Source organism: Rhinopithecus bieti, unplaced genomic scaffold (genome assembly GCF_001698545.2).
Source record: "Rhinopithecus bieti isolate Rb0 unplaced genomic scaffold, ASM169854v2 scaffold_13689, whole genome shotgun sequence".
Lineage (NCBI taxonomy): Eukaryota > Metazoa > Chordata > Mammalia > Primates > Cercopithecidae > Rhinopithecus > Rhinopithecus bieti.
In genome coordinates this window covers 2,203,082-2,221,610 of record NW_016808044.1, presented here as the reverse complement: position 1 = coordinate 2,221,610, position 18,529 = coordinate 2,203,082, and the positions used below count along the sequence as shown (strand labels likewise).

The window sequence follows — 18,529 nt, the reverse complement described above, 5'->3', positions numbered from 1 at the left end:
ACTGTAATGGCAGCTGCCAAGCAAGAGCCATTCCTTTCCCAGCTTAATGTATTTGACTCCTGCATAGGAAGTAACCTCACGGAGTACGAGAAAGCCTGAGATCATTCTTTAGCCTCCCCAGCAAAGTGCTCCTAACAGTGCAGTGGGATGGGTGTGGGCACGGGAAGTGAGGTGTCGGGGAGCCAGCGCACTGAAGCCCCCACTGAAATGTTTCAGAAGTGTCCTGCTTAACCCCGAAAGTGGACTTGAAGTCTGTACGTGTTAACATGCAAGGTGCGCTGGGAATCCACATCCATGGTGTCCCCTGGCTTCACTGGCCAGCCTGGCACATTCCTGGGGGCAGGGCTGGAAGTCTTTGGAAGAGAAACTAGGTCCTTGACCAGCCTCCTGCACGTGGGCACAGCCTGGACCACACTCCTGAAAACCACTCTATTGGCATTCGCCTGCTCTGTGGGACACTCAGACCTCTTTTCTGCCATCCAGTTTCCTAACCACCTTCAAGGTCCCCTGAAACCAGAAGAGAAAAGGAAATCCTAACAACCCCAGAGAAGGCCCACAGCAGGTTGGAGCACACTGGGGCCTGCAGCCTCACTTCTTACTGAGAGTCCTGCTGTCAAAAGCCCTTGTGTGTTCCTATCCGCCACACTAAGCATGAATGGAAGGAAGTCCGCAGCAGCAGCCTGAACGAGGGAGGGTCAAGAAGGTGTTCCAACTATTCGCTTTAATAAAAACGTTTATTAGAAACACTAGAATGGAAAGTGTTTTCCCTTTCCTACTTCTCCCTGGGTGAGAATTCTGGTTGTATTGTCAGTGGTTGGGTTGCTCTATGTAAGACCATCTGTTTGGGGCCATATTCGTCTCAATGAAAAGTGCCAAACTCTTTACAGCAAACTCTATGCCAATGAAAATCTCACAAAATGGCATTTCCAGTCTTCAGCTATTGGCCCACACTTAAAAAAATAATCCACACAGCCTGATTGCTGCAAAAGACTGTCTCCTGGCACATCTTCCTGCCACAGGTGACTCTGGTGGCAATTTGGCCAGGAAGGAAGCTAAAGGGTCCTGCCATACGAGCTTCTCTTGTTGATGCCAGATGTCTGCTGGCAAAGGGTGCCTGCCCCAGGGTGCATCCCCAGCTGGGAGAGGGCCGGTAGGTGCCACTCCAGAATGCAGCCCAGCAGGGGCATCCAGCCCTGGCACCTGGGCACTCTTGGAGACCAACACAAAGTTCTCAACTCTGTGCCCTCCGGCCTGCGGCTGATCCCTGCAGAGTAAGCCTCAGGCTGACGGAGACAAAGTTTCCCTGGGCCCAAGTTCCAAACTCGGCCATTTTGTTTCTGTTAAAATGCAATTGTTTTTCTCTGGAGTGCGTGGTGACTGCTCTGCGCCAGGAAGATGTATGAAAACCTCCACTTCAATTCGGCATCCCTTTTCTCCTAGACAAACACGGTCGGATTTTAATAAATCAAAGAGCCACACTGTTTAATAAAAATTTATTGACTTACAAGTGATTATTTATCAAAAGACCATTAATAGCAGGTACTGAAATGATGTGTTACTGGGTGGTGCTGGGAGACTAATAGGAAATCAATGCAGCTGGCCGGCCAGAATGCATATGAGAAGCCCACCCCCCGGCAGCCAGCGCAATCACCCCCACAACACACGCCAGGCGCCACCCCTGGCGCAATGAAAAGTTCCCCCTTTTTATTTATCGTTTACAAATGAAATGATCAATACTTTTAATCTAGAGCAAAATTTATTAACTTTCCCATCGGAGAGAGACATATTGACTGGGGGGAGAGCGGGGTGTGCGTGCTGTAGAAGACGGATGGCCGCGTGCCCATCTCTTAACCTGTCTGCGAGGCAGCGCGCTGCTCTTCCAGCCCACGGGCCGGGCCACCCAGGACAAGTGCACCTGCAGAAGCTGAGTCTGGCCACCCGGGATGCACAGCAGGCGGGTGGGACCTATGACACGGGGGGATCCTTTATGCATCAGGGGACAGCAGCAAGCACTAGCCCAGACAATCAAATTCCTGGCCAATTCCAGGAAGGAAACGGCAGGATTCAGAGACTCAGATTTCCACAGGACAACAGGGTTAGTGCCCACTGTTTGTTCTGCCATGAAGGTCACACGATGGCGCCCAAAAGTGCCTGTCACTGGTGTGGGATGGACATTCAGGGATCTGGAGCACTCCCCCGACCCCTCACACATCAAGCCTCTTCTATCTCTGAAAGGCAGCAGCAGGGACTGGATTCTGACACAGTGAAGCATGAAGTCCCAAAGCTGGTTCTGCTGTCAAGGGAATCCCGCTAGCTTTATCACAAAATTCCCTCTTGGCTGGGTGCGGTGGCTCACGCCCGTAATCCCAGAACTTTGGGAGACTGAGGAGAATCACCTGAGATCAGGAGTTTGAGACCAGCCTGACCAACATGGTGAAATCCAGTCTACTAAATACAACAAATTAGCTGGGTGTGGTGGTGCATGCCCGTAATCTCAGCTACTTGGAGGCTGAGGCAGAAGAATCACTTGAACCCGGGAGATGGAGGTTGCAGTGAACTGAGATTGTGCCATTGCACTCCAGCATGGGCAACAAGAGTGAAACTGTGTTAAAAAAAGAAAAAAAAAGTTCCCTAACTGGTGGGTGCAAGGTCTCATGTTTGAGTAAAAAAGGCTGTCCGAGATCCACAATGGACACTGCCCTGCCTGAGAGCAGTGTGGCACCAGCCCCACGGCCGCCTAAAGCCCTTGAGGTCACCCTCAAGTGGGTTAGTTCCTCTAGCCCCGATGTTTTAGAGAAGCAATGGATTCAAAGCTGACTTCCCGTATTTCCAAACCCAGAAGACTTCAGAGATCAAAACCAAAGTTTGAACTATGGGCTTCAAAATAGAAAATTCAGATATGGAGGGGGTCTCTGAGGTCATCTAGCCAAGTCCCTAGTTATGACTCAGAAGACAGACGCAGAGAAGTGAAGATGCAGCAGGCTTGGAGGGGGGTTAGCAGCTAGCCAGCACTTGTTGCACTCATTACACCACCGGGTGTCATTCCCGGCTCAGCCCCACCCTCACTGGGGTAACAGGAGGGAACACATTATTTTGTACTTTGCATGTTTTTAAGTGTCTTGAGGTTTTGTCCCATAAGACCAACTCAGTCATCCCAAACCAGATACACTATGGGTCACTTGGGGCCTGCAGGACCCCTAATTTAAAAGGATGGAGCAGTCGCCTGGATGATGATAGAAGGCATACACAGAAAGGGGAGGTTTTGTTTCTGCAGGCGTGACAGTCAGTCCTCTCCTCACTGCCTGGCCCGCACAGGACTTCCCTCCACAGCGCTGAATCCACGTGACTTCACACCAGGTGTGGCCATACCTGCCGGCAGGGGCTGCAGACAGCTGTGCTGAATGTGAGACAAACAAAAGCAAAACCTGTGTGTGTATACATAAATACCTATGCAAATCACGAAAGTAACAAATCATAAAGTTTCAGATGAACTTTTTAAAAGAGAACCTGATCTCTGATCCCTCCAGTTAGTTTACAAACACTGTAAACATCACCTATAAAAGCTGAAAATCACTTTTCATTCTTAAGTATTTTGTAAAACAGTTCCTAAGAGACTGTTATTAGTCATAACACTGACTTTATTTTTTCAGTCTTCATTTCAGAGCAGAAAGAGGACTTCCCCTGGGCTGGCAACAGGGCAGGTGAGGAAATGGGAGGCTTTCCCGGGGAGGTCACAGGTAGGCGCAGAGAAAGGGAGACTGCAGGGCCAACCCAGCAGGTCCCCACATGACAAAGTGGATCCGTCTGCAGCCCCACGAACACGGCTTCCCTCCCACCCCTCCCTGAACCACAGGACACAGGGCGACCTTAGGGACACGACACGGCACCACTGGCACAAAATCCTGAGGCGTCATGACTGTGCCACAAGGGAGCGCGGGCCCTAAGTGAGGGCTAGTGGCACATGAATGGGGGGCGGAGGGGCATCAAATTGGTGAAACCCCAGAACCCAGAGGGGCTATTTGGCCTTGGCTCTGCCTCCACTGTTGACTGTACAGCAGGCACCAGTGGCCAAGTCTTTTCCCTGTGGTGCCTGCTCTGGCTGTGTGGACGCCACCATGCAGCACATGCCCTGCCCACCCTGCCCCTCTGCAGCCCTCCCTGGGCCCCGCTCCTCCCCCGCCCTGGAGTTTACTCATTGCTTCCCCTAGGCCTCACATCAGCACCCCGTGTATCCCCAATCTCTGGAGAAATTCACGTCTGTGCTGGAAATTCTAAATTAACCAAAGATCTGCAAGCATCTGAGACGAGCCCGTTCACCTTCTCAGCTGCAGGGTTCCTCGCTCCAGCAGTCAGGTAGCTTCTCCGCAGCCCCAGGGCCATGCTCCCAGAAGAGAACGGGAATTCTCACGAGAAGCCCGCTACTCAGGGCCACAGCCAGGGGAGAAAGTAAAGGGAGAAGTCCCCCAGTTCATTCACCAGCCACTTTTATTTACTCACAAGAACAAATCCAAAGCCCAGTGCCGCAGCTCTGAGCTCAGGCCTGCCCTGCCCCGTTTTGTGGGCCTGTACTTGAAACACTGAACGTGACGTGTCCTTCACTCACCCGCAGCACTCTAATCCCCACAACAGCCCTGTGAGGTAGGAATCACCACCCTTCCTCCCGACTCAGGTTACAGATGGGGAAACTGAGACACACATTCAACAGAGTGCGCATCACATGGGGAGTTCAGGGTTAGCCTGGAGTATGAACACATGTTCTCCCCACGGCCCAGTCAGCGGTCCACCTGGCCTCTTCCCCTTCCTTTGGTGACCCCATCAGCAGCAGCATAAAAATCTAACCCTTCATTTTGCTGAAAGCCCCTGCAGATGACAGTTTCCTTCCTATCATGTCTGCAGAGCTCCAAGGCTGGGGGCAATGTTGAGGCCGAAGCCAGCCACAGTGCCTCAGCTGTGCCTTTCCTGGAGAGTGGGTGGCCACCCCCAGCACATCCCTGGCACACGGGCTTGCATAACAGACTCTTGTCCCGCCATCCCTAGCACAAGAACGTGGCCACATCTCCCCAACCGCTCAGCCCGCACAGCGTGCACAGGTGGGGAGTTCACTTTAATGGCATTCCTCCAACAACTTATTGTAAAAGAAACAAGGCATCTCGTCCTGGGTTGTGACACCCAGCAGCATCCGTTCAGACCACCAAGGGCAGGCTGTGCCGGGTGCACAGGGATCCCGCTGCGGCTCGGCGAAAGCCGGAGTCCTGGGATGCAGAGCAGCCCGAGGAGCCCTGGAGTCTCGAAAGGACACAGCAGTGGGGGCGGCGGCGGCAACTCCAGCTCCGAGCCCGTCGGCACTCCGCACGGTGGCCCCAGCCAGCTGGAGGCAGGCTCAGGAGCGGCTCCTGTCCTCGTGGTTCCCCACGATCATCTTGCTGTACAGCTTCTGCTGCTCCTCCTTGAACGTGTCCTTCACCTTCTCCCTCTTCAGGCCCCCATCCCTGGAGAGACAAAGGCTGGATGTAGTAACAGCCAAGAGGGTTCCCAGGCACCCTCACACCATGGGAGATGCACCGTGCTGCCCAAATACCAAGAAAAACCTGCCAGAAACAGGGTACCCCGTGGCACTCTCACCATGACAACCTCAGGGGATCTGGGGCTCTGGGCTCCCAATATTCACCCTTTCTATCTCAAAAGGTCCACTCTTGCCCTGGAGTAAGAATTTACTACTCACATTGAAAGTACTTGGTAACTGCTTAAACCTACCAAGGAGTTTACAATTCTTTCTACTCTAACATTCATCTTCACCTCACAAAGGAAGAGGAGGAATTCTGGCATTACGGAAGGTAGACATGCTTCCGAAATATCGACTCGTAACATCTGTAATATCGATCTGTAAAATGTCATTTGTTTAATTCAGACCCAGTGATACTCTGAATTCATGCAGAGAGCTAACACAAGGGGTAATACACGTTCTGACTTCTTCCATGCTCAAAAAAGAGTGCCGTCAGGAATGGAGATTTATCTCCGGGGCTGCCTCTCAGAGTCCCAACCTCACTGCCCCAGTGCCTCCCTGCAGCAGCCCCAAACCAACCTATCAGACTTGGGGTTGTTTCGTTACAGTCCCATTCCCTCTCACCTGCTGGTCCCCTCTGCGCCTACACTCTAGAATTATCACCACCTTCAACAACTTATAAAAATCCAAGCCTGCTTTCAGTCTCTCCACTACACCCTTTAAAATCCATAGCAAAGGCATGGTTTTTAAAAGCAGCCACTCTGTCTTTCTTAGAGATGGGAAGATGGGGCAGAAGTTAAACCTCGAAGCTCTAAAAGTCTGTTAGATGTGGATGCAAAATCTAGCTCCAGTGCTAATGTTATGACTTTGGAAAAAAGTGATTTAACCTAAGTATCAGTTTCTCATCTGTAAAATGGGAACACTGTTTACAGGGCTGCAGCTACTGTGAGGGTGAAAGAGATGATCACACAGGGCCCCAGAAGCTCGGTGGCTGGCACACAATGAGTGCACAATCCACGCTAGCATTTTTTAAAAGGCCATGATCTGAGAGCCAATCTAATCCCTGAGACTATACAGTTGGGTTTACAATGTGAATTTCTACCCTTTCTTTTCTCATAGATAATGCCCATCTAAGTCAAATGCTCTCCCCAGTTGACCCTTGGCTTTTAAACCTAAGTGACCCATAGAGTGGAAAAGTTTCTCTGAACCAGCGTTCACCCCTGGTCACTCTCCTACTGTTTGGGATAAAACTACCTTATACTCTAGTATAAGGGCTGGTCAAATGCAACCCATGGGCCACATCCAGCTGATACCTGTTTTTGTAAATAAAGTTTTATTGGAACACAGCCATGCTCATTGGTTTATAGACTGTTTTCAAACTACAATGGCAGAGATCAGTAGCTCCAACAGACACCATATGGCCTGCAAACCCTAAAATATTTACTGACTACAGAAAAAGTATGTCAATCCTGCTCTATTAGGTAATAAGCTGAATACAACAAACACAACCTTTGCCTTTCTAAGGATGGTTCAATTTTGCTAGATACACTGGGACCAGGGAAAGTCACCCTGCCTTCTTGAGGTTTTCAGATCAGTAGCAGGTCATGCCCACCCAGAGAAGGGCACTGTCCAGGTGTCCTGGAAGACGGGTTCAAACCCCAGAAAGGTACACAGAATCAACGGCTTCAGTCCAAGTGTCCCTGATCCAGGTTCCCCAAGGTCAAGGAAGCACAGGGCACTTCTGGGTTGGAATTCAGGGAGAGTCAAACTGCTCTCTCTAGAGCTGACAAGTTGAATTCTCCACAGCAGGGGGAATGACATGTAAGTGAAGTCAATGACACAGCATCTGCTGCAGGAACTCAGCTGATAAGGCCTGGCTCTAAACTTACCACAGCAGGTCCACCAGTCCTCCCTGCCTGGCAATGGCAGATTTCACCCTATTCGCAAACTGGACGGCATCTTCATCTGCCTGTAAGAAAGAACAAATGAGACCACTCAGCCCTGGCTTGACGTTACACAGAGCAGGTGCAGATCTGCCTGGGGCAGGCACTCACCTCTCTAGTCATGGGAGGCAGGTACCACACGCTGCAGACAATGGCCCAGCTGGTCATCATTCGCAGCAGGTACGTCACCATCCCGTATTTGCTGCTGTTCCAGAAGGCATCACCGAATTGAGGGTCATACTGAAAACAGTGGAAAGCTGAAGGTAAGACGTGAGTAGTTCTCACAACGTGTGCGAGTCCACAGCGATTGCTGTGAGTGACTCCACTGGGCCATGCTGGTACCGGGGCGCTGCTCCCTGACCCTGCATGAGTACTGCGGAAGCCCCTCTCCATGTGGCCGGTTCTGACTGCGAGCAACACTGCTCTCCCCCGAGGGACCTGGCCTCTGCTGCAGATCAGTAAGTAAGGCTCCCCTGACAGCCTGCCTCAAGCAAATGTCTCCCTCTTTGATTAGTTTCAGGTCTTACTCATAGGTATATAAAGTTTTCAAACATCTTCAAAACCAGGGAGAAAAGGATCATGCACTCCCATGTACCCATTCCCTGATTCAACCACCACCACCGTTTCCCACTTGCTCCATCTCTCCCCTCCCAGCATCCTGTCATTCATCTAGTGTACCTCCCCCAAATAAAGATATTTTCTTACACAAACACCAAGTTTTAAATATGATTTCTGGTGCCCAGACCAGGGAGGAAACTATTAGAAAGCTTTTGCATTTACACTTTCAACAAAGTCAGTCGTCTGTTCAGGAGACGGCTCTGTGCTCACGCTGATAGCCCCGGGAGGTCTCAACCACATAGGCTGCTTCTACCATGAAGCAGGTATCAGATCCTTTCATTTGCCAGTGGCTCTAATGGAGGCAAAAGGCAGCACTTCAGTGGCGTTTTGCGGAAAATGTGGCTGCAGCTGTGACCCACATTCTCACCAAACCAGCAGCTGGAGGGGCAGGTGATCAGGGTGGGTAAGCTCCGGAGGAAGTTGCGCAAGGAGCAACAGGAGGACCTGGGTGCTTGAGAACGCCTGGACAAAGTGCCTGGTGCTGCCAGCAAATGTCTGAAGGGATCCTGTATACAAGGCAGTAGGCTGACCTTGTGCAAACATCCAGGACCAGAGTGGAAAAATAAAGGAGCCAGAATTTCAAGAGTTATGCCACACGGCCATGCTGCCAACAACATCAAAAATGCCCTTTTCCTGGGAAAGCCTGAGAAGTAGCTCAGGGCAGGGTCCCACATGTGAGCGTGGGCTGGGGTGGGGTTGAACTCTATGATCTTTTAGGCCTTTCCAGCCTAACTTCTATGATCCACAGTATAAAAATTGGATAATTTTGACAAGACTGTGGCCCTAACTACAAAAATGAAGGTAATTTAGGCTTAATTATAGAAGCTAAGAAATTTAGATTTAACCACAGAAGGCTTAATGGGTTATTATAATACCAACAGAAACAAGGGAAAATAATAAGTTTTTAAAACTAAGCTAATGTGTACGATCAGAAAGAATTATTTTATTTTATTTTTTATTTTTATTATTATTATATATACATATTTTTTGAGCTAAGAGTCTCGCACTGTTGCCCAGGCTGGAGTGCAGTGGCGCTATCTCGGCTCACTGCAAGCTCCGCCTCTCGGGTTCACGCCACTCTCTTGCCTCAGCCTCCTGAGTAGCTGGGGCTACAGGCGCCTGCCACTATGCCCAGCTGATTTTTTTGTATTTTTAGTAGAGACGGGGTTTCACCATATTGGCCAGGCTTGTCTCAAACTCCTGGCCTTAAGTGATCCACCTGCCTCAGCCTCCCAAAGTGCTGGGATTACATGCATGAACCACCGCACCTGGTCATGTCGTTATATTTTATAAAGCCTGATATGGACGGAAATTCTGATGTCACAAGAGTGTGAGAACCCTTTGTTTCGGGCTGATTCTCTATTCCACACTGGGCAGTGTGTGTGGACAGAGAAACAAGGCAGAAGCTCAACACAGTGACACACTCCTCACATCAGGTCATGGCGGAATTCCGGTGTGAGTATAAGAAGAGCCTGGAAATCACTAAGGTTATCCAAGTTTGGTTACCAATAAAGGGTTCACAAAAACCAGTAATCTGTAGACCAGATGTTCTTAGCCATACATGGGCTCTACTCTGTGGACTGAATGGAAATGTATCTAAAATTTATAAGCATTTACTTTGGAGAGGAGCGGAAACTCCTCAGGGTTCGTGTTTCAACAGCAGCTAAGAGCAGCTTCAGAACTGTGGCTGCCACAGTGTGGTCCCAACTGGCACCATCAGTGCCACCCAGAACATGTTAGAATGGAAATTCAGAAGACCCAGAGGGGTGGCTCAGGCCTGTAATCCCAGCACTTTGAGAGGCCAAGGCAGGCGAATCACTTGAGCCCAGGAGTTCTAGACCAGTCTGGGGTGAAACTCCGTCTCTACAAAAATTAAAAAATTAGCTGGGTGTGGTGGCGTGTACCTGTAATCCCAGCTACTTGGGAGGCTGAGACACGAGAATCACCTGAATGTGGGAGGTCGAGGTTGCAGTGAGTCATGATTGTGCCACTGCACTCCAGCCCGGGTGACAGACTGAGACCCTGCCTCAAAAGAAAAAGAATGGGAAGTTCAGAAACCCTGGGTGTGGGGCCCAGAAATCTGCATTTTAACAATCCCTCCAGGCAATGCTGATGCAGCCTAAGTTCAAGAGCCACTGTTCCAGAGGGAGCAGCAAGGGCTTCCATTCAGCAGCTTCACGGTCACACTGCAAAGCACCTGTCCTCGTTTTGCCAGAATATAGGATGCAGATGCCACTCCCCACTCCCACACCCAAGGCAGACTCTGCTACCAGACTATGTTCCTCTTTCTTGCTGTACCCAGACACTGCACCCTCAGGCTCTGGTGAGTCCTAACCTGTCAATCAGAGTCCCCTGTAGGCAATATTCATCTGCCATTCCTGGCCTGGTCCTCTGCCTAAATGATGAACAGTGAGTGGCTGGTGAGCATCTGTCTCACCAGGAGTAACACCTGTCCAGTGGCACTGGCAAGGTGAAAAGAAAGTCAGAACCAACTCTACAGAAGGCTCTGCAGACAACCCACAGTCCCCTATAAAAGAAATTCTAAGCGTGAGCCTGACTCATATCTGCTTACCATTTTACCAAGCTCTCAGGCTGCAGTCTAAATACTTTAACCACACTGAGGATGGCCTGTGTTTTGTAGGTGTCATGATGTGAGGCCTCGTGGATGTGGAGAGGGTAAGATCAGGGAGGAACAAAGTGCAGATGACTGGCTAATCACATCCTATAGCTCTGGGTGTCTGAAGGGTTAGAGGAGCAGTTCCTAAAGTGTCAACGTAGATTAGATAAACTCCCAGGGTCCATCTCATTGTCAGGAGCTGCTGTAGGTCTAAAAGATGACATAACTAAAAGCAGTGAAGCTGTTTCTCCCACTGCGCTGGAATAAGGACCCCCCCCATCCTCGCCAGCTCCCCCAAAATGCAAAAATCCAGCTTGAAACTACACCTCTGTGCCCTGCAATCAGTCACCTTTCCAGGTGGAGGGGCCTACATTCCAGCTAGGTTTATGAAGCAAACTAAGAAGTGAAGGGCTTGCCGTTTCCCGAATGGTAGCGGCAGCAGCATGCAGGCGGGAATCTGGCTGTCCTCCATCCCACACTCCCCAGGCCCTTCTAAGGGGGTGCTGAGTGCTCAGCATCCTCCTCCGGCAGCACTTGACCCACATCAGCCCAGTCCCATGTCACTCTGCTGAGGGCATCGACCACAGACTGGTGACCCCAGCTCCTTCCTCCACCTCCTCCTGCTGCGCTCCACTCACAGCAGCTCCAATAATGACAGTGTGTACCATCGGAGGTCTTGTACCTTGATAGCAACAGGGTAAACTGTGGCTCCAATTTCAAAACTTCCCTTTTTGAACATCATCACCGATGTATTATTGATGCAGGTTCCTAAAATGCAGGAGACAATAAAATGCTATTTCTGTTGGCCCTTTACCCCAGATATTAGGCGTTTCTTAAAGACTACAACAGTCAAAATTCTTCTAATGGTTCCTCCAATAAGATACATCTGTCATCTCCCTAACTTAAAAACAAACACTTAACAGAGACAGGGAAGATGGTGCCTCCAATTCTCCTGCTACAGGACCACTTTCCCTGATTCATGCACACAGCCTGGATAAAGCAGAGACGCGCAGTGGCCTTAGGAGGACTCCACGAGCTCCATGAGGAGCTGAAACATTACAGAAGAAATTCCTGCATTTGGGGAGTTTACACTATGGCATTCTTAGTTCAAATTCTGAACTTGCCTGAGTTTTTAGTCCTACTTCCAATCTAAAGGGGACCTAACATTATTCAGTGAAAACAGACAACCCCAACAAGGGCTGAGGGCCTTGGTTCCCACGAAACATCAGCATCACACTCTCGCACTCCTCACAGAAGCACTTTGTGGCAACCAACCCCTTCTTACCTTCTGGGAAGATGAGGATAGGCAGCTTGCTTTTATCTTGCACATGTTCAGTCAGTCTTTCAAAGAGGAAAATAAAATGAAGGATCAGACAACCTTATACACATCATTGTCAAAATACGTTTATAAATAACCTATTTATTTGTGACACTAGTTTCGATTATAAGAAGTCAATAAGCAGGGCCGGGCGCAGTGGCTCACGCCTGTAATCCCAGCACTCTGGGAGGCCGAGGCGGGCGGATCACGAGGTCAGATCGAGACCATCCTGGCTAACACGGTGAAACCCTGTCTCTACTAAAAATGCAAAAAATTAGCCAGGCGTGGTGGCGGGCGCCTGTAGTCCCAGCTACTTGGGAGGCTGAGGCAGGAGAATGGCAGGAACCCCAGGAGGCGGAGCTTGCAGTGAGCCGATCGCGCCACTGCACTCCAAACTGGGCAACTGAGCAAGACTCTCTCAGAAAAAAGAAAAAAGAAAAAGTTAATAAGCATGACCGTATCCTTTTAAACCCATAATCTAATGCTCATCAAGAAAAAATGTATATGGATAGAGAAAATCAGGTTATTATTTAATTCACAGAACTGTTCAATTCTGTGTGAACATCGGAGCACCAACGATGCCACTCAACCTGGGGGCCACTTGAAGGAGATGCCTGCCACAAGGCCTGGGCATGGCCCCCTCAATAAACCTGTGGCACTAGACTGTGTAACAGTTGTGAGGCTGGGCCCAGCCCTGCTGACTCAATGCTCTGTCCCTGAGATGTAGCAAAGGGAGTTAGGAGAGGGTTCATCTGTCTCTATGGAAGATAATCTCAACTGTCTTTTCTTATTTGTTATTTTTTGAGACAGGGTATCCCTGTGTTGCCCAGGCTGGAATACAGTGGTGCAATCACAGCTCACTGCAGTCTCACCCTTCCTGGCTCAAGCGATCCTCCTACGTAAGCCTCCCAAGTAGCTGGGACTACAGGAGTGTACCACCATGCTTGGCTAATTTTAAATTTTTTGTAGAGATGAGGTCTCCCTATGTTGCCCAGGCTGGTCTTGAACTCTCGGGCTCTCAAAGCACTGGGATTACAGGCCTGTGGCTTGGTCTCAACTGTCTTGATGTCTCTTTCTGCTGCAAATCTCTTTGCATTACTTACACCAGATTCACCTTCTTAAAGTTTGAAAACAGAGTAGTACTTTGTTCCACTGCCCTAGGTTTCTTTTTATTTGTGATAAATGAATTCATTTTGAGGTTTCAAATAGCAGTAAAAGTTCGTATTTTGTTTATTACGATGGATACAAGGAATAAAAAAAGGTTAAGAAACATCATTAACTTGGTAAATAATACTAGAGTTTCTATACTTTTTTTAAATTTTAAAATAGAGTCTCACTCTGTCGCTCAGGCTGGAGTGCAATGGTGCGATCTCGGCTCACTGCAACCTCTGCCTCCCCGGTTCAAGCGATTCTCCTGCCTCAGTCTCCCTAGTAGCTGGGATTACAGATGCCCGTTACCACACTCAGCTAATTTTTGTATTTTTAGTATTTTGTATTTTCACCATGTTGGTCAGGCTAGTCTTGAACTCCTGACCTCAAGTGATCTGCCCACCTCGGCCTCCCACAGTGCTGGGATTACAGGCATGAGCCACCACACCCGGCCACTTTTAAAATCTCATGTTTTAGGAAAAAATTATTATGAAAGCAGTATAGACTTATGATAGAAGGCATATAACTACACTGTGGAGGGATAACTCCCTGAAACCTTTTCAGCATTCTAACCGGCCAAGCAGAACAGCAGTGTTCTGTCCGTTACCTCTTAGCCACCAGGTGGCGATCCTTCACCTCCGAGCGCTCAAACCAGACGTGCGGGCAGGCCTTCACCATGGCTCTCTGAATCACACCCATGAGTCCCCCGTGCACTTGACCCACCTAAGGGCAGGCACAGGACCCATTAGTAGTGAAGTCATCCTCACACAAATCTCCCCACTCTAGGAAGCCCCAGATCTCACAAAATAAGCAGTCCAACCTCTTACCTCTAACGCTTGCTGGTCCAATCTCTTACCTCTAACACTTCCTGGCTGGAGGTTGCTCACTGCCAAGAAACCACTACCAAGACTCCCCAAATCTTAAACTTCTCCTTTTAATCAGTAATACTAGAAATAGGTAATTAAAAACATAACTGAAACCCCTAAGACAAAATACTAAAGTAGTGCAAATCCCTGTGTAAAACTGCCTCTCCCTGGGCAGATTCTCAGATGCTCTGGACACAGTCCTTGCCAGCTCCTCCCTCTCCCCATGCTGGTGTGCCTGACCGCCCTCAGCATCCTCTCCAACCACATTCACCACTCACTCTACCCAGGGTATCTCCTATCACAGTCCCACAGAGCCCCCACAGTGACAGTAAGGTGGTGGCCCACGCATACAAGTGTTTATCTGAAGGGTCCAGGAGCCTCCTAGACCCTCCTAGACCCTCCTGGCCCTGACCAGTCTAAAGCAGGAAGTCTTGCTTCAAGAATGCACCGGAAAGAGCTCTTACCATGGCATAATAGCCATCGCTGGCCAAGATGATCACATCAATCGGTGAGGTATGATTGGCCACACAGATGCCACCATTTCTTGGTCTGTTTTCCCTGGGTTTAAATGTATGCAAAGCAACCAAAATTAGTGTGAAACAGTTCATGTAACACACCTCTCACCTCACACGCTTCATCTGCTCTAACTAAAAGCTCAGAAGTGTCTTCCCATTTGGTCAAGTATAGGTGGGTGGTGTTTCCTGCAGTGCCATTTCCCTTCCTATCGATACAAAGCACTCTCACCTGTCGTGGTAGGTGATGATGGCTGTCAGCGCTCGCACGCAGATCCGGTAACACATTAAGTGAACATGTTTACTCATGAACTCCTTAAACCTGCAACAACAGGACAAGGATTCTGGGTTTTATTTTACATACAGGAAGACAGAAAGAGTTGCTGACTTGAACAGTTCAGCAGTCCTTTATGACGGCAAAGTGCTTTTATAGACATGAGCACGTACAGGAAAGCCCTGTGATGCATGACCACCTTTATGTTCACACACAAGGAAAGAAAGAGGGGACATGCTTACATCCACCCAAATCAGTGGGTGGAGAATTCACAGCCTAGAATGTGACATCAAAAGACCACAGGCGGGCTGAATTCCGTTCCCCCAGTCAACACCCAGTGGCAGGCCCAAGGCCAGAGGCCAACCTCCTCACCCGCCCAGGCAGAAGAAAGGTTTCCAAGCCCCAGAATTTCCTGAAGGGAGCAAAATATTCTTCACAAACAGACAAAACCTCCCTACATTTCATATCATTTTAAAAACTGTATTGTCTCACCACTTTATCCACACAGTCAAATGCTCAAAACTAAACAACAAGCTGTAAAATCTGTTAGCATCTGAGTCTTGGACTTTACATGTTTGTGGCTTCTCCCTTTTGTCTTTAAAATAGGAAGAACGTGAGGGCTAAAGGACAAAAAAAGAACAGTCATAGATCAAAATAAAAAAAAGTAAAGACTTTACTGCTGATGCCATTGTTACCATTGGGTTGCTGTTGTTGTTATTCTTCTTCTTATTATTATTATTTGAAACAGAGTCTCGCTCTGTCACCCAGGCTGGAGTGCAGTGGTGTGGTGTTGGCTCACTGCAACCTCTGCCCACCGGATTCAAGGATTCTCCTGCCTCAGCTTCCCAAGTAGCTGGGATTACAGGCAGCCGCCACCACACCCGGCTAATTTTTGTATTTTTAGTAGAGACAGGGTTTCGCTATGCTGGCCAGGCTGGTCTTGAACTCCTGACCTCAGGTGATCCGCCCACCTCAGCCTCCCGAAGTGCTGGGATTACAGGCATAAGCCACCATGCCTGGCCACCACTGGGTTATTTAATCCATCTAAGATTCCATGGCTTTGGTTGTGTCCAAAGAAGGGGCCTGGCCTTCGATATCTGAGCACCATTCCCAGAACTAACTGTCCTTTAGGTGTGGACTGCCACATTCTACTCACCTCCCATTTGGCAAGTATCCCACCACAGTTGTGCCCACCACCAGAAGGCTAATTCCTGTGAAAGCCAGCGCTATCCTGTAAGAAGAAGAAAAGTTAGAGCATAGCCAGCAAATCCTTGTACCAAGTACAGAACTGAAGGTGTGAAAATCACAGCGGGCATCACAAAAACCACCGCCAAGACCTGCTCACCTGGGATCTGGACCAGAGTTCACCTAGAAATGTGAGCAGGCCTATCAGAACCAGAGATCCTTTTCATTGCAACTGACAGTGAGCCATGGGTCTGGCTCTCAGCCGCCAGCATCTCCTGAGGCCTCAGGCAGCTGGAAGGCTGGAAAACCCTAAGCAGGCTGTTCTGCCGCAGGGCTGCTCCCTGCTGCCCACCCCTTCCCTTTGGCTGAAAACCCCGGTGGAAGCACAGCTTCCCTCTGAAGCAACAGGAAGTGGAGCTTGAAGGGTATTAGCATCTGGCAAGTCACACTCAGAGCAGCACATGGTGCAGAGAAGCTGAAAGATCAATACTGCCTCTGTGCCTGAGAGGCAAGCTTCAGGAAAGAATGAGCCACGTCCAGGGAGGAGTGGCAGAAAGCACACAATGTGCCCTATCCCTGTGTTTGCTGTGATCTAGACAAGCAAGCTGTCTTTAAGAAATCCAACTACTTCTGTCTGATATGCAGAAAATCCAAGGGCCTCTGAAAGAGAATCACCAGTGTACCCCTCCAAAGAGTCACATGGCCTGGCTAGTGACAGTCATTCCCTCCTCCTTTTTAAAACGGCAACACACAGTAGAGCAGGCAGGTGGGCCGTGCACCAAGTGGGGTGGCAGCAGCGAGCCCCACTCCCCACAGGCCCTGCCTCACCTGAGCGGCAGCAGGAAGCAGTACCGAATCAGCACTCCTAACCCCCACAGGACCGTGAGCCGAAGGCTGATGTACTGGAAGTTATAATTGGTTCTGCTCAGCAGGTTCCAGGATTCCAGTTCTTCTGCTGAGAATCTCTTTGTCACCTCATCGTCCATAATGGTCTCCATTCCTTTCCGGCAAAAGTAGAAAATGTCAGAGAGCTCGAACTCTGGAGTGTTGTCCAGAGCCTTACTACTGCCACTTCGACGAATCTCTTTGATCTCTTCTTCTAGTGAAGTGGGATCCTTTGCAATGATTCCTGCAAAAGAGTGTGTCCCTGTCAAGCAGCATGCTCCAGGAGAGCACATAAGACATACTCAGAGCACACATCCTGCACTAATGCAGGGAAGAGCGTGTGTGGCACCAGAAGCACTGGGGAACACTGTTCAAATGGACCTCTCAGGACAAGGACCACACCATCTTACCGTTGGTGTAGGGCTTATAAAGCTGGTGGTTCTTCTCCTTGGCTCCTCGCTCCATTCTCAAGGTAGCCCACTAGGAGGGGAAGGAAGCAAGATACAAGAGCGAGAATGAGATCTGTTTTCAATCAGTGAACACCTCCATTTCTGTTCTGTGAAAGCCTCAGTCCTAGTCACTTAAGACTGTAGCCAAGAAGCACATAGTCTAGAAGGAAACTCAAACCACCTCTCCCCCGAGAAGCCCCTTCCTTGACAGCTGGGACCAAGAGTTAAGTCACCTTAAGCAAAACACTGGGAACTTCAAGAAGCTGGGGTGAGTTCCTCAGGCCTGGTTCCTCACTGCCTACGTCTCTTTGTCTCCGGGCTGTAGGGAGCTCACTCGCTGACAACACAGACCTCACAATTCCTCCTGCACTACCCCATGGCAGCTACTCAAAACAGCAAAGCCAGACATCCTGTAAACTACTGCCTGCCACCAAATTACTCCAAGAAAGCAGCAATTTTCATTTTCAAGGAGACAAAGAACTTGAGTAATACATATGTTTGGACCGTCCAGTAATAGGAGTAACATTTTAATGATAGAATCCCAAAACTTAACATTGAAAGGCCTGGGAGTGGCTTAATAGTGTTAAAGGAGAAAAAGAACACTATCAGGAAACCGAAAAAAACCCAGATTCAATTCCCAAGTTTACACTCACTAGCTGTGTTCATTAAGCAACCCATTCCAAGTCTCTGAATCTTGATTTCTTTATCTGCAAAACAGTATTGATACTACCTCAACCTCCTACTTCATGAGGTCACTTAGGATCAAATGAGATCGTGTATGGGACAAAACTGGGGAAATGCAAAGCACTCTGTCCTCATTATTACTGAAATAACACAGTTCTGGAACAGACCTAGGAAAAAGATGCTTTTCCTAGAACCCCTCTTCATTAAAACTGGTTTCGCTGGTATAAGACAGCTGGTATAAGAGGCTGGTTCTCTTCCACTATCAAATGAGAGGTGAAAACGTGGGTGCACTTATCCCCTCTTTGATATGGTATCACTAGAGAGAAAGCTATGTCATGTCCACAGCAAGTCAGAAAAACAGAACGGGCATTTCAAAAGCCTCAAACTTCGGCTTCCACGGTTATGCACGGTGGGCACCAGCCCATCATTCTATGGCACAGGAAGATGTACATGGCCCAGGGCACATGGTGCAGATTCTGCTGGCAAAGCCCAAAGGGTCAGCAAGACTGCACCACGTGGTCCAGCA

At 49.2% G+C, this 18,529-nt stretch overlaps 1 protein-coding gene across 3 annotated transcripts in view; it reads right to left on the bottom strand.

Moving 5' to 3' along the window:
• Nucleotides 1–1,481: 1,481 nt before the first annotated feature.
• The window catches only part of GPAT4 (glycerol-3-phosphate acyltransferase 4), a 37,190-nt gene continuing 20,142 nt past the window's right edge, over nucleotides 1,482–18,529 (bottom strand). For 2 of the 3 annotated variants that reach the window (XM_017885311.1, XM_017885313.1), the window contains 11 exons: nucleotides 17,281–17,350; nucleotides 16,814–17,114; nucleotides 15,957–16,031; nucleotides 14,759–14,848; nucleotides 14,479–14,572; nucleotides 13,756–13,871; nucleotides 11,967–12,022; nucleotides 11,364–11,449; nucleotides 7,558–7,686; nucleotides 7,393–7,472; nucleotides 4,468–5,489 (listed from right to left, as the gene is read on the bottom strand). In XM_017885311.1, the coding sequence (XP_017740800.1) occupies nucleotides 5,381–5,489; nucleotides 7,393–7,472; nucleotides 7,558–7,686; nucleotides 11,364–11,449; nucleotides 11,967–12,022; nucleotides 13,756–13,871; nucleotides 14,479–14,572; nucleotides 14,759–14,848; nucleotides 15,957–16,031; nucleotides 16,814–17,114; nucleotides 17,281–17,350 (1,206 nt within the window). In that variant the 3' untranslated portion in view covers nucleotides 4,468–5,380. Of the gene's footprint in view, nucleotides 5,490–7,392; nucleotides 7,473–7,557; nucleotides 7,687–11,363; nucleotides 11,450–11,966; nucleotides 12,023–13,755; nucleotides 13,872–14,478; nucleotides 14,573–14,758; nucleotides 14,849–15,956; nucleotides 16,032–16,813; nucleotides 17,115–17,280; nucleotides 17,351–18,529 lie in introns of all 3 variants that reach the window. The other variant, XM_017885312.1, reaches the window with a different exon arrangement.